This window comes from Rhinoraja longicauda, chromosome 11, assembly GCF_053455715.1.
Source record: "Rhinoraja longicauda isolate Sanriku21f chromosome 11, sRhiLon1.1, whole genome shotgun sequence".
In the NCBI taxonomy this organism is placed as follows: domain Eukaryota; kingdom Metazoa; phylum Chordata; class Chondrichthyes; order Rajiformes; family Arhynchobatidae; genus Rhinoraja; species Rhinoraja longicauda.
In genome coordinates, this window is record NC_135963.1 from 14993089 (window position 1) to 15009269 (window position 16181).

The following is a 16181-nucleotide window of genomic DNA, read 5'->3' on the forward strand; positions in this document are numbered from 1 at the left end:
GTATGTTTAACAGTGTTTGGGTTCACTGCAAACCTAAGCAGATGGTCTCAATAATTAATAGGCATATAAAATTATGAAACACTTCCATAAGTTAGATAGAGCCTTTTTTCGAGTAGTGGGGAATCTGGAATGAGAAGACATGGCTGTAAATAAGAGGCCGGTCATTTACATTAAAGGCACGTCAAAATTTCTTCTTGCAGAGGATGGCAAATCTCGGGAATTCTCTGCCCCAGAGAGTTTGGAGGCTTGCTCTTGAAGTATGAGAAAGTGCATAAATATCTGAAAGGTCAGGAATTGAGAGCTATAAGGATCTGGTCATGGGCATTGAGATCTGAGTAAATTGATTGTGACCATAATGAATGCCGGAATAAGCTTGGGCTGCGTGGCTTACTGCTCCTAATTTTTGTGTTCTAGTCACTTAATTCTTATGTGGCCATCTCCCACCTTCTGGTCAAAGTGGTGTTTCCATTGGCCCCAGGATAAATGGAATCCGCATTAAAAGATAGTTTGTAACTTTTTTGACATTATCCCAAAACAAAACAGCATTTTGAAGCACACTTTTATAAAAATTACATGTAGGTGTTTTGAAATATGATGGAAATTCTCAACAAACCAGGCATAGCTGTGCTTCAGTTGAAGAAAAACACCTACAATGTTAAATTGTCATTTCTCTTGATAGATGCTATGCCTGCCCTTCTAGATGTGTTCAGCCTTTTCTGATTTTTGTTTTGTTCAAAATCTAGTTACAAGAGCTCGCAAGGTGAGATAAACCTATATTGAACAATGTCTATTTCTGGGCACCACAATTTAGGAACAACTTGAAGACATTGAAGAGGTTACAGAAGAGATTTACTCGAAGGTTTATAGTGCTGAAGTGTTTCCGTACTCATAAACTATGGAAGCCAAGGCTATTTTCCTCGGAGGACAAAAGGTCGAGAGTAGATTTAATTGCTTTAAAAGTTGTGATTTATAGTGAATCTTTCTTTCGGGTGAAAGTTTAATAACTTACCGATTTAAGGTGAAGAACGAAAGAGCCAATCACAATATTTTTTTTAAAAATAGCTAAAGTCTGTGAAGAGCGGAAGTGATTGGAATTTGGAATCTGCTGCATGATAGATATATTTCTGTACTGGCCTTGAAGAGGAAATTGAATCAATATTTGAGGGGGCTTAAAATCGCAGGGATACCAGAAAGAATGATGAGTGTGACAGACGTGGTTGCTTATTGAAAGAGCCAAGACACTTGATGGGCACACTGCCTCTGGTTTGTTTTGACTCTCCAAGTGGTCATATGTCTGCTCGGTTAAAACAGTGCCTTCAGATTTAAATGCAGCTATTATTCCAACGCACTTCTGGCAAAATATCTAAGTGGTTGTGGGCATCTAAAAAATTTTTAAATCAAGCTTTTGAGATAATTCAAAATTACTCAATTTTATATTGAGTGATGAATTTTGCCCCATCCCCTCCCTCTCTCATCCACAGCTATGTGTTGTTGGAGGAAAAGTAGATGTACTAATTTAAAATTTCTCTCTGTGTCTATATTGTAAATGGATGAGTTATTGTGCTTTTTTTTCCCAGCTATTCAGGCCCTGCGTTCAGTTCTAAATGCTTTCTCAGTTGTGAACAGGAAAAACATGTTTGTGTACCAGGAAAGGTCTACAAAGTCGGTATTTTATCTCAGGTAAGAAGGCACTCCAAAACCCATTGCCTGCGAGGCTGGAGTAATTGGTATTAACCTGGCAATTTTGCACCAGTCCGAACAATCGGAGAGAGCCAGAGAAACTAAGAATCGGCTGTAGGTTGGGATTGAAATGTGTTGAGGCAGCGGAGAAGTGGTGTGATCCATATCTGTTGTGACGCATCCCTGACTGATGTCCTCTGAGAGGGGGAAACTGATTAGTTCCGTCTATTTTTAGAAGGCATTAGTCTCAGTTAGAAGCATCCCTGGGGTTCATTTTTCAGGCAGTAAGGGTCCCTCAATTGCACACAAGATGTTGGTAAAAAAATTCCAAATGTGGTTGTAACTTTGGTTTTGTTTCAGTAGAATAACTTTGAAGAACAGTTTCTGGGATAATATTGTTTCGATGCTCTGGTTTAAAATGCAGTTTAGATGACAAATTTGTATGCCAGAAAGGAAAGGTTTATGAATGTGGGAGTGGACAAAGTCGTATCCTGATTTTCAAATCATACTAAAACTGCATACATAAAATAATTGTAAAGGTCAAAGGCATTGCCAGAAGATATTTTAAAATATGGTGAAAATCGTAAACATTTTGGATTTTTCATTTGAACAAAGTAGAATATGGACCAAATTGGTGAGACCACACTTGAGGTACTCTGCAGTTCTGGTCACCCAGCTAAAGGAATGATGCCTTTAAGTTGGAAAGGGTGCAGATGAGATTCGCCAGAATGTTACCTGGGCTTGCGGGCTTGAATGATATATGGAAAGGTTGAACAGATTAGGACTATTTCCTTTGGAGCTTAGAGGCTGAACGCTGTACAAGATCATGAGAGAATGCTCCTCGTTATTTTTCCAAGTGCAGGATTCTAAACTAGAGGGCATAGTGAGAAGTGAGAACTTAAAGTGAGAAGGGAGAGTTTTAAGAGGCACCTCGGGGCAATGTTTTCCACTCAGAGGGTAGTCTGTAGCTGGAGCTGAACTACCAGAGGAAGCTCTAGAAGTGGATATGATTATGACTTTTAAACAACATTTGGCGAGGTGTAAGGAAAGAAACGATTTGGAGAGGTATCGGCCAAATGAAGGGTTTGGAAATCTAGATTGAAAAGAAAATCAAATGTTATGAGAAGTGGTCTGATAATGTCTTGCACTACGCAGTGAAGAAAGCTAATGGCATTTTGGCCTTCATAACGAGAGGAGTTGAGTATCAGAGCAAAGAGGCCCTTCTGCGGTTGTACAGAGCCCTGGTGAGACCACACCTGGAGTATTGTGTGCAGTTTTGGTCTCCTAATTTGAGGAAGGGTATTTTTGCTATTGAGGGAGTCCAGCGTAGATTCACGAGGTTAATTCCTGGGATGGCGGGACTGGAATATGATGAACGAATGGAGCGACTGAGCTTGTAGTCACTGGAATTTAGAAGGATGAGAGTGGATCTTATAGAAACATAAAATTATTAAGGGATTGGACATTCTAGATGCAGGAAACATGTTGGGGGAGTCCAGAACCAGGGGGCACAGTTTAAGAATAAGGGGTAGGTCATTTAGAACTGAGATGAGGAAAAACTTTTTCACATAGAGAGTTATGAATTTGTTGAATTCACTGCCTCAGAAGGCAGTGGCCGATTTACTGGATGCATTCAAAAAAGAGTTAGATAGAGCTCTTAGGGTTGGCGGAATCAAGGAGTATGGAGAGAAGGCAGGAACAGGGTACTGATTGTGGATGATCAGCCATGATCACATTGAATGGCGGTGCTGGCTCGAAGGGCTGAATGGCCTACTCCTGCACCTATTGTCTATGTATCTATGTAAATGTACTCGCCCAGTAAGCCATCTTGATCGGTATGGACAAGATGGGCTGAAGGAACTGTTTCCTTACTGTATCACTCCATTACTTTAAATGCTATGTCTTTCAATCAATCAATCAATCAGTGCAAGAGTTGGGTCAAATGGCCTGTTTCAGTATTCAGTAAAATTCTGTCATGATTGCTCAATGGATCATGTTGAATTAAAATAAATACATGATTTTGTCATTAAGCACATCAAATGTAATTCAGTTTCTGCCTTTTCCTTTTGCTCTGTGTTATTCTGACAGGCTGTCTGAGACAACATGCGGTGGGAATACACCCGATTCAGATAGAGAGTGTCAGTCCATGCTGTTTTCTCGTTCGTTGGCTCTAACACGCAGTCAGGAACCAATTCTTGTGGATGACCTTGGGGTAAGATCAAATCAGGAACATTTTATAAACTCTTGACAGCTCATCTCTTAGATGAGTCGGGATAAACTCTGCAATTTTATCAGGCGGCAGAATGTATTGCTAAAATTAATGATTGAAGCAGAAAGCCGATCAATATTTCATAAAAGGTATGATGAGTGCTTGTACATTTGGTAAGGGATGTACGATATTGCGATGTTGCAGTCTTGATTTCAATGAATTGAACAGATTTGAGAGATTAAATGTTTTGTTGCAAGTGTGCAGGCCATTTACAACGCCACGCTTGCCATTGTGTATTAAGCGCAATTCTGGTCATCATCCAGCGAGGGAAAGAATGTCATTCAGCTGGACAGGATGCAGCAAAGATGCACAAGGATTTTACTGGGACTGGAGAGCTTGAGTTATAAAGTGGGGTTGGGTAGTCTAGGACTATTTCCTGGAGCTCAGGAGGCAGAGGGGTGGTGTTACAGATGTGTGTACAATCATGTGGGAAATATATAGGGTGAATGAATAGATTTTGTTTCCCTGGGTGGGGACATCAAAAACTAGAGATCATACGTTTAGCGTGAAAGGGGAAAGATTTAATAGGAACCTGAGGGGCAATGTTCTCATACAGAGAGTGATGTATAAGCGGAACAAGCTGCCAAATAAAGTGGTTGATAAAGATACAATAATAACATTTAAAATACATTTGGACAGGTACATGGATAGTAAAGGTTCAGAGGGATACAGGCCAAATGCAGGCAAATGGGACCAGCTTACGTTGGCATGAACAAGCCGGGTCTAAGGACCTGTTTCTGTGGTCTGAGTGGCCGGATTGATCTTTTTTTTCCCCCTGGAGCATCAGGGCCCGAGGAGTGACTTTGTGAAGGCGTATAAAATCATGAAGGGTGCAGGTAGGGTGGATGGTTATGGTCTTTTTCCCGACGTAGGGGAGTCTAAAACTAGGGAACATAGTAAGAACCTGACAAGGTAAGAACCTGAGGTGCATTTTTTTGTCGAGGGTATGATGGGTAGATAGAACAAGAGGCTGTGGAAGAGGGTACAATTACAACATTTAAAAGACATTTGGGCTGGTACATGGATAGAAAAGGTTTAGAGGGATTTGGCCTAATACAGACAGATGGGACTAGCTCAGACAGACATCTTGGTGAGCATGGCCGCACTGTGCCGAAGGGCCTGTTTCCATTATGCATTATAACTCTATAACTGGGGTAACACCTAGTATAAGACATTATCAGACCACTTCTCATAACTTTGGATTTTCTTTTCAATCTAGATCTCCAAACCCTCTGACTCCACATCCTCCCGAAGTGCAGAGTCATCACGACCCATAGGCCAAGTGGATAAGCACATTCTGCTGATGGTACGCGGCGTAGGACAGGCAGGTAAGCCACGACAGGAAGATTATCCTGAGAACAAAAGAGCTGCAAATTTAAAAATTGTGTCTGAGAGCAACAAGTAAAATTGGCCTATACATGTCAAATTGACTAAATTTAGCTCAAAAGGTTTGACTTGTAATATTAAAAAAGCCCTTCTAATCAAAGTCTTCTTTAAAAATGTCAAGTTTTTGTTGAAATGTCTTGTACAATGTCATATGGATGTGAGGACAAAGCTTTTTAATCAGCTGAACCCTAATGGATCTATACAGGTGTCATGTCTGTCACTCCCTCTCTCTGTCACTCCCTCTCTCTGTCACTCCCTCTCTCTGTCACTCCCTCTCTCTGTCACTCCCTCTCTCTGTCACTCCCTCTCTCTGTCACTCCCTCTCTCTGTCACTCCCTCTCTCTGTCACTCCCTCTCTCTGTCACTCCCTCTCTCTGTCACTCCCTCTCTCTGTCACTCCCTCTCTCTGTCACTCCCTCTCTCTGTGACTCCCTCTCTCTGTCACTCCCTCTCTCTGTCACTCCCTCTCTCTGTCACTCCCTCTCTCTGTCACTCCCTCTCTCTGTCACTCCCTCTCTCTGTCACTCCCTCTCTCTGTCACTCCCTCTCTCTGTCACTCCCTCTCTCTGTCACTCCCTCTCTCTGTCACTCCCTCTCTCTGTCACTCCCTCTCTCTGTCACTCCCTCTCTCTGTCACTCTCTCTCTGTCACTCTCTCTCTGTCACTCTCTCTCTGTCACTCTCTCTCTGTCACTCCCTCTCTCTGTCACTCCCTCTCTCTGTCACTCCCTCTCTCTGTCACTCCCTCTCTCTGTCACTCCCTCTCTCTGTCACTTCCTCTCTCTGTCACTCCCTCTCTCTGTCACTCCCTCTCTCTGTCACTCCCTCTCTCTCTCTCTCTCTCTCTCTCTCTCTCTCTCGCTCTCTCTCTCTCTCTCTCTCTCTCTCTCTCTCTCTCTCTCTCTCTCTCTCTCTCTCTCTCTCTCTCCCTCTCCCCCTCCCTCTCCCCCTCCCCCTCTCCCCTCTCTCCCCCATTTTGTGCATTTCACTTTTGTAACAAGTGCTAAACCTGATCTTGCCTCACAAACCTGATCTTGCCGAGTGCACACTCGGGTAAGCTATGATCCAGCAGATCAATGAGTGTCAGTGCAGGTAAGGGCTTTCCCAATTAGAAATGGGAAGCTGCACTTGTGGAAATGCTTTGAAACTGGTGAGCCATTCCTTTCGCTCGCCCATGTCAAGATAGTCAGCGATTGAATATCGGAAAATATCTCTGAAATTCACATTCAGAAGTATCAGAATTGTATTACATAAAAAATCCAAACTATTATTTACTTGCCTCCCCTCGCATCCATTCTTCTCCTCTCAGATGAATGGGGTTGCAATTAAGTTGGCAGATTTGCTAGCATTCGTACAGGTAGATGGACAGAACTTTCCACTTGGGGCTGGGCTCCGTGGGAAGGCCAACATTAGAACGCAATTTGGAATTTCCTGTCAATCAGTTGCGTAGAAGTTTAGAACAAATGCAATTGTGTGAAATCTCCAAATGAATGGACAACTCTATGTTGAACACCACGACCTTAGAGTGGATTTGCCAATATTTTGGCCCGTTGATACTACTTGGGAACCTCTAGCTCCATAATCATTGAATATTCATAATTCTGATGTAAATCTTGCATTTTTTATGACATTTAAAAATCTTACAAGGATTCACAACTAATGAAGTTCTTGAAGTGTAGTTACACATGGAAAGTGCTAACATTAGCATTTTTCTGTTTTTTGATCATTGAGCTTGAATTATATTTTCTACTTGGGGATTAGCAAAAGTGCAAGAGATAACGAATAAATTCAGAATGAGCATATAAATTTTAGCATGTGAATATCGAGATGTTACATTTTGATAATAAAATAAAGAAGTCACAAATCACTTGCCAAATTGTTTCAGGAACTGAAGAATATAAGCGCATAAAGACAAAAATCACTTATTTGTGATGCAGTTCACTAAAGCCATTAAAAAATCTGATTTTAAAAACTGAATTTAAAAGCTTTATATAAATATGTTTCAAACCTAGGCATCATAGAGATAGACAATAGGTGCAGGAGGAGGCCATTCAGCCCTTCGAGCCAGCACCACCATTCAATGTGATCATGGCTAATCATTCACAATCAGTACCCCGTTCCTGTCTTCTCCCCATACCCCCTGACTCAACTATCTTTAAGAGCTCTGTCTAGCTCTCTCTTGAAAGCATCCAGAGAATTGGCCTCCACTGCCTTCTGAGGCAGAGGGCAATTAGTATAGTAAAGTTTTCTGGTCACCATATTATAAAAGTGGTCATTCAAAGGCTGACGATGTGAATGTGAAGTTGTACCTTTTGGGAAAGGATGAGCAGACTGGGTCTCTTGAAAAGAGAAGGCTGAGGTGTGAACTAATGGAGGTCATTAAAACTATGTACTCTTTTAATAGCATAAACTAAAGATTCTACAAAAGAAAGATTAGATAGATAGTCACCAAGAAACCAAATAGAACATTCAGAAGGAGCCCTTTTCCTCAGCGCTGTGACAACACATAACTTGGGATCACAGGAATAGTTGAGCTGAAGGGTAGAGATGCATTTAAATATAGATCAGGTTTTTTTTTTAAAGCATGTAAAGGAAGCATGGCAAGAGGCTCAAATACAACATAAATGTTTCATTAACTCGGCATCCTCTGCAGTTTTATAGAAGAGACTGTTTTACTGCAGTATTCATGTCAGCCAGTGCAATATATCTTGGAATCTTCAGCTTAGGCACAGTGCAAAAGATTTGTTAACATAAGTGGATCTATGTATTTTATATGGTTTTGCAGTAATTACAATATAAAGTGCTGTTATTATAGATCGTTTGAATCACGTTTCTGGTGTTCACAGGGCCTGAGATCACAGATGAGTTGGTGAAGGTCCTGCGGAGGCGTCTGGATGAGGCCACACTTGATATCATTACCGTCATGCTTGTCAGGAACTGCAAACTGACTCCTGCTGATGTAGAGGTAAAGCAAACGCTGCAATGCAATAGACACAAAATGCTGGAGTAACTCAGCCGGCAGGCAGCATCTCCGGCGAGAAGGAATGGGTGCCATTTCGGGTCGAGACCTATCTTCAGACTGATGGTCTCGACCTGAAACATCACCCATTCCTTCTCTCCAGAGATGCTGCCTGTCCCGCTGTTATTCCAGCATTTTGCGTATATCTTCGGTTTAAACCAGCATCTGCTGTTCCTTCCCACCCATTTTGTCTGCAATGTAATAACTATAATGAGGAGATGGCTCGTTGCAAGGTTATCAATATCTCTACAATTGGAAGTATGAAGCAGAAGGTCGATGTTATGTGGTTGAAGTTGCATTTGCTTGAGGGAAATGGTGGTAAATGTCCCTTCTTATCTGCTTAACCATCTGCTGCAGTAGCAACTCTAAATGGGCCAAGTTCAGTCTGCAGTGGGGAGCAATTTATTGAGTCTTGCGAGCAACCACATTCACGCAGCCCAGAGAATAACATCAGGTGAAAATTGAATAAAGCCACTTGTCCAAAGACAGAGTTGTAAAATAAAAGCCACATTGTGAACAAAGGACTGGTAATCATTTTTATCGAATCACAAAACAATGTTGATTCCATTGTGTAGGAAAGAACTGCAGGTGCTGGTTGAAATCGAAGATAGACACAAAAAGCTGGAGTAACTCAGTGGGACACGCAGCACCTCTGGAGAAAAGGAATGGGTGACCTTTTGAGTCGAGACCCTTCTTCAGACTATAATGTTGATTCCAGTTCAGTTGTGATGCGGCAGAAGAAGCCCACAAGATGGCAGCAGTGGATTGTTACAATAACCTGATTGATTGTGTTTTCAAAGATGAAAACTTTAAATCACTTTAAAGCTTAATTCAGCAGAAATATATATATTTAAAATACCATCCCCCTTTTTATCCACTGTATTCCAACATCTTTAAAAATGTTCCCTTGAGTGGCCATTGTCAGCATGATTCTTCACCATTCTAACTTTCAGATTATATTTTGGTGCTTGGCCTGACGGTTTGTGATGAATCTCAGTAACCCAAGACCAATAAGGTTAATAAGCCATCCTAACGTTAGCTTTTTATTAATTTTGCTTTGCCTCCAGTTTATTCAACCTCCCGGGACAGGTCCAACGGAAGTGGTGCAGTTCACGATCTCCCACAGATGTCTACCTTGGCTTTATGCTGTTGCACATTACCTCCGCCAGAACCTGCTCATCTTCCTTCATACGCCAAAGTACACAGACAGTAATGTGGAGCATCATTTCCAGGTAATTTTCTGGTTGGTAAGGCTATGATTGGCTGAAGAAGTTGTTTTATCCTTGGAAGCAAAGCATGTAGTATTTCTGCCAGATAAAGGACATAAGTCGAATGTGCACAACTGTAACTATCTCCATGTGCCTACATTCTGCAGCGTTTCAGTTCCGTGCCTGCTGCTCATTATATGTGTCCGATTTCTAATGGATCAACTTGGGTCCGATGTCGCCTGTGCAGCAGATTTAATTTACATACTTCATTTTAACGAATTGCAGCTTAATCACGCCCAATCCAATAATAGTCAGATAGACATAATAATAGTCAGGGGTTATGGGGCGAAGGCAGGAGAATGAGGTTGAGAGGGAAAGGTAGATCAGCCATGATTGAATGGTGGAGTAGACTCGATGGGCCAAATGGCCCAATTCTGCTCCTTGAACATGAACTTATTTGCAGTAAGGACAGATGTAGAATCATGGCTAGAATTTTAATTTTAATATATTGCTTATTATAAAGATTCCACTTCATAAGCAGTAGCACGTGGGAGATTTAAAAACTTCCAATTGGAATCTAATCTACATTTATGAAACTTTGAGCTTCCCACTCAAAAACAAAACTTGTCCATAGAGTGACACCGTGTGGAAATTCATGGAGAATATATTATAGTTGCGTGGTTACGATATCTACCCAAGTTGTTATCTTGTCAAATATCCAATTGCGGAGTTGAATCTGCAAATTGTCACATAATAGGAATTAATGAAATTAATTGAGCTCCTAGTATTAATTACTTGCTGTCTCGTTGTATGTGTGTACTGTGATTGGCACGATCATGCGCATCACACTCCATGTGCTGTTTTTTTTCTTGTATCTACTGAGTGTTAACAAGTGTCATTCTCTTTATCACCTGTGGGTTATGGAAGAATTTCTATGAGGTTAATGTATTACAGTGGATTTGGTGAGGTGAATATTTTATGATGCATTGATCTGAGATTAGCTTTGATGACGTGAACTTGCCTCATTTTTAATTTTTTTGCAGCACTACCCTCATGGGAAGAGTGTATCTGATGCTGACATTTACCTCTACAATAAGCCTGGTGGTCAAGGAACTGGTGGGAAAGGTAATCATTTTCCTTTAAACTTGATGAAATCTGCATCAATTTTTGAAGGGACGTTCATCTCTTACAAATAAAAGAAAAACCATATCAACATTAAAGTTTAATCATGCATTTATGTAAAGGGGATATTCTGCCCTAAATACAGTGTAAAGTGGCTATTTGTGTAAAACGTAAAACGTGGTTCGATCTTAGGATTCATTTTTTCTTCCATTGTGTATCCAGCTTCATTCTGAAATCAATTCACTACAATTCAAATACTTAAAATTTCTGAACTAGGTTTTATAACAATTATTTATCTATTGGCATAAGGTCCTATCAGATGTTGGTCGAAATGTTTTACATGGGAGTTAACTAAGTGGGGTGCTATCTACCTCGGCTGCAAAAATTATAACTAGAAATGGCCATTATTCCACAGGTTACAAGTGACAGTGAGAAAACTACTCTGTCAACACCACAATCTTTCTGTATGGATTCAATTGTTTGTGGGTTGTTTTTTCCAGTAACTCAGCAACCCATTAGCGCTCTACTCTGGGATGCAGAAATACTGCTTTACAGACAAGCTGTGGCAGCCTACAATGATTCTAAGAGATGACCATTCATGACATTCACGGTCCCATCAGAACATTTTCTTTTTGTATGGAAAGCAAGAAGCAAAGACAGCAGCATTTTCAATCTTAATTTGCTTGCTAAGTACCCTTCAATTACATTTTTACTTGGCTCTAGCTTTGCTTGTGTTTCAGGGAATAGGTCGCGTTCGATTTGAAGGATTTCATTTGGCCTATTGCATTGGGTGTATTTATCAAGGAGTGAAAGTGAAGTGTCAAAGCTTGTATTGGAAATGTTGCCAAAGAGTGGAAGGGAAGATAAATGGGTAAATATGAATTCTAAGAATCTAATACTGGGTGTGGAGAATTGAACTAGGACTAAAGAAAAGCAGAATGTTAGTGAAGTGGAGGGACACTTGTTTTGATAGTACATTACCTGTGATCAGTAGTTTAAGTACATGACACACTATTTACCTAAAGATATTGGTGAAATTAAGGGGATAAATTTAACTTTATTTCTTGAAAAAGTACAGACTCTGAAAAGAGCAGATATTTGGATTTGGGTTGTATATCAGAGATGCGTAATGATGTTTAATAAGGCAGTGCACTCAAATGATTTCCTTAATAAAGAATGATACACAATCCTGTGTGTCACTTGAGATTGTAATCTAATGATTTATCTTCAGTTATAATATAATTTAATTTTAATAGAACCAATATTGAAGGAAATTAATATTCCAACAAGTTGATCTGATGTGTGAAGAAAGAAATGAGTGGAAGGTCTGTTTCACACTGAGAAGCTTAATTCTAACTAAGTAAAGCAGGATATAAGATTTTAAACAAAATTTGGAAATACCTTTTATTTGCCGGATTTTTTTTGCTATTAAACGCCAACGATGTCAGTGCTAGGAGGAGCAACACTTCATCAAATGTTGTCCCTCAGTACCAGTATCAACCACTCTTGGTTAAATATAGGGAACCCAGTTCCATTTGCTGTGGAAGGGTTTTGAAGGAGTTTGCACTGCTGCATCTGTGTGAACTTCATTCAGCGTCTCTGTATATGGTCAGGATACCAATTCCTTTGCAATACCTGGGAAGGGTAGTGTTGTCTGAGCACATTTCACAGAGGATGTTTACAGCCAATACTCAAGGGAGGTTTAACTCACTGGTCTTTTTTTTATTTGACCTCGGCTTTTAAAAGCCATGAACATTTTGCAGGTTTTTAAAAAATGGATAAAGGCTGTAGTGTTTTGATAGGGAGGGAGTTATGGTGTTTTTGAACAAAATATCCAAGGGGACAAGAACATAGGGGAATGTAGAGAAGACAGCGTGGCATAGAGGTAAAAATGGAGCAGCATTATTGTAGATGGGGAAAACGCTTCAATGATACCATGTGCTGCGAAGACAGAGTTAAACTAATTTGTGTTGCTTAAATGTGTAGGGAGGGCAGTATTACCCTGATGGAAGGGAGAAGACATGGGAAGGCTAAAGTTAAACAAGATGAGATAAGGACAAAATATTACTGGCTGTGATAGGGAATCATGGTGCTGCAGCAAGTGGGGGTTTTAGGGGAATTGATATTTTTCTGGGGATCAGAGGAGAAAAGGGGAGATGGAATCTGGCGGATGTGGGGAAGGAAGACATAACATGGGATTCTGTAATAAGATGAATTGAAAATGTTGTGGGAATAAGAAAGTGATAAAATGGGAGATTAGTACCAGGGGGCAGAGACTAGCATGGATTGAAGGTTGGATGAGTGGCAGAAGGCAAAGAGTGGGACTAGAGGGGTCTTTTTTCTGGTTGTTTCCCATTGACTAGGGGTGTTCTGCAGAGGTCGGTGTTGGTGCTGATACTCTTCACTGGTGGGAGAGTCTGGGACCAGAGGCCACAGCCCCCGAATAAAAGGATGTACCTTTAGAAAGGAGATGAAGAGGAATTCCTTTGGTCAGAGGGTGGTGAATATATGGAATTCATTGCCAAGATGGCTATGGAAGCCGAGCCATTGGGTATTTTTAAACTGGAGATTGACAGGTTCTTGATTGGTAAGGGTGTCATGGGGAGAAGGCAGAAGAATAGGGTTGAGAGGGAAAGACAGATCAGCCATGATTGAACAGCAGAGTAGACTCAATGGCCTAATTCTGCTCCTATGACTCATGAATTTATGTAAACCATAACTGATTTGGAGAATATATGGGAGATTATGGGAAATGTTTGCATGATAGGAAAAACTTTTTCAGTCAGAGTTGTGAATCTGTGGAATTCTCTGCCTCAGAAGGCAGTGGAGGCTAATTCTCTGAATGCATTCAAGAGAGAGCTAGATAGAGCTCTTAAGGATAGTGGAGTCAGGGGGTATGGGGAGAAGGCAGGAACGGGGTACTGATTGAGAATGATCAGCCATGATCACATTGAATGGCGGTGCTGGCTCGAAGGGCTGAATGGCCTCCTCCTGCACCTATTGTCTATATAGAATAATGGCAGAGATAGAGAAATATCAGTCTCACCATTCCTTGGCCGCATACCTTTTTTTATACATTTGCAACAATTGACCCTGCTTATTTTATTTTAGTTTAGTTTAGAGCTAGAGCGTGGAAACAAGCCCTTCGGCCCACCGAGTCCACGCCGACCAGGCATCGCCCATACACTAGTTCCATCATGCATACCATGGGGCGATTTACAGAAGGCAATTAACCTACAAACTAGCACGTCTTTGGAATGCGGGTTGAAACCGGAGTACCCCCTGAAAACCCATGCTGGTCACAGGGAGAACGTACAAACTCTGTACAGACAGCACCCGTAGTCAAAGCTGGGTCTCTGGTGCTGTTAGGCAGCCACTCTACCGCTGCACCTCTGTGCCGTGCTTATTGGGGCATGTTTGGCTTATTAGGGAAGTAAGTTTGTGATTTTCATCAGTTCATGTGTGAAAACATGGTTTCTAATTTAATTCCTAATTATTTTCAATTGCATATTATGTTTTATTCTGGATTTCTCAACCAGAGGAATAATTTCTCTGTGTCTACTCTTATCAAGATAATTTTTTATTTTAATTACTCAACTTTGTCCACCTCAGGCAATGCTAGCCACAATTCTTTCAATCTTCCGTTATAAGCTTACTATTTAAGGTCTTCTTTCATTCTGGTGACTGTTCTGTCGCACTGCCAAACGTATCTTTCCTGAGATTCATAGCCGAAACTGAATGCAGTGCTCCAGATGGTGTTTGTAAGACTATACAACTGAAACATAATTTTTTTCTGCTTTCGTATTCCAATCCTATTTATATAAGCTCAATATCCCATTAGAGAGTTAGATTATTTTCTATGTATCGGCCAGTTTTCTTTCACTGTTTTTTGATATATAACATGTAGACCTCTGCTCTGCAAACTTGTAGCTTAGAATAAAAAAATATTGAAGTTGGTCTTCCTCAGAACTGGTGTGGGTGTAATCTGTGCTCATCTGGTCTTTTTCATTCACCTTGCCTATGTCTCTTTGTAAACTGTCCTACCTCCATTCAGGCAAGTTATTGTATCTCCCTGTTTGGTGACATAAAATCACAAAGGTTAACTTGACTGATTCCAAACCAGGGAGAAACTTGGTCTCAAGCTTTCACTGTGTAGTGGTGTTGACATCTCGCGTCAAACTCACTTGACATAAGACTTTGATTGGGAGCTTTCTGTGCTGTGTTTGATGTACGCTCCCCCACAATATAAAGATTGGGGCCAGGAGTTCAGCAGCCTCTGAGATCAAACTTGCCCTCTCTTTGTTCTTGAACATTTTCTCTCGAGGATCTTGCAGCACCATTTCAGAAAGAATTAAGAGGGTTTTTTTTGTGGGGAGGGGGGGGGGGTGGGGGGGAGGGGGAGGAGGTGTTAGTTATGATTGAAGCAGCATCTTAATTAATGTAGAGAACAGATTGTTTCGAACCTTCTATGTTTGCCCTATTTATTTCCTTGCTCTCCAGCAAATAGTATTAGTGCCACATCTTCCTTACAGCTTCTCGACAGCAAGAACAAACTGAATTGGCCATGTGGAAAGAGCAGTGATAACGGAGCTCTCCAACATTTTGTTAAACAGCAGTGCTTGAAATGCCAGATGTTGCGGTTCCCTTTCATGTAGATGGAACCGTGCTGTGAGCGGCGTGATATTGTGGATGTGCATTTGCTCAGTACTTCTGAAAATGTGAGAATAGTCTGCAAATCTGTCCTCCACCTTCCTTCCCCCCCCCACTCAATACTGAAGATCTGATGATCTTAAATCACACAAGGAGGTCATTTAGCACATCGAGTCCCTGCCGTTCCTCAGAGCAATCCCATCAATCACATTCCCCACTTATTTCTATGTAACTTATTTCTCTTCTGCACGGGCATCAACTACCTCCAACCCCATCTCTGATTCTCCAGTGTCCATGTACACCAGGGTTGATTTACATTATCCAATTAACCTACCAACCTGCATGCCCTTGGAACAGAGGAGAAGACCAGAGCAGCAGCTAAAACCTATGTTGTGTGCAGACTTGGTACAGGAAATCATGCTTGGAGCCAATTACTGGAGCTGTGAGGCAACTGCTATTTACTGTGCCACTGTCATTGCCATTGTAAGAAGCAATTCCACATGCTGGTTTATACTGAAGATAGACACAAAATGCTGGAGTAATTCAGCGGGTCGGGCAGCATCTCCGAAGAAAAGGAATAGGTGACGTTTTGGGTCAAGACCCATCATCAGACTGATGATGGGTCTGGACCTGAAACGTCTCTTATTCCTTTTCTCCAGAGATCTGCCTGACCCACTGAGTTACACCAGCATTTTGTGTCTATCTACTGTGCCATTATCCCTGCCTTTTTCTTGAAGCTAGCATTTTTTACATGACTTAAGCACAGACAAGAACTGAATCATCTGAATGCATTTGCCTTTTTTCCCACAGTTCATTTCTTCATTCTAGGTTTTGTTAAGTTTGTGTAG

At 41.1% G+C, this 16181-nt stretch overlaps 1 protein-coding gene across 1 annotated transcript in view; it reads left to right on the forward strand.

Moving 5' to 3' along the window:
• szt2 (SZT2 subunit of KICSTOR complex) overlaps positions 1–16181 on the forward strand; it is a 188464-nt gene that overhangs the window by 82266 nt on the left and 90017 nt on the right. Inside the window, exons 44-49 of the mRNA XM_078408309.1 lie at positions 1578–1680; positions 3769–3892; positions 5169–5277; positions 8181–8299; positions 9421–9585; positions 10605–10686. Coding sequence (XP_078264435.1) covers positions 1578–1680; positions 3769–3892; positions 5169–5277; positions 8181–8299; positions 9421–9585; positions 10605–10686 — 702 coding nt within the window. The remainder of the gene's footprint in view (positions 1–1577; positions 1681–3768; positions 3893–5168; positions 5278–8180; positions 8300–9420; positions 9586–10604; positions 10687–16181) is intronic.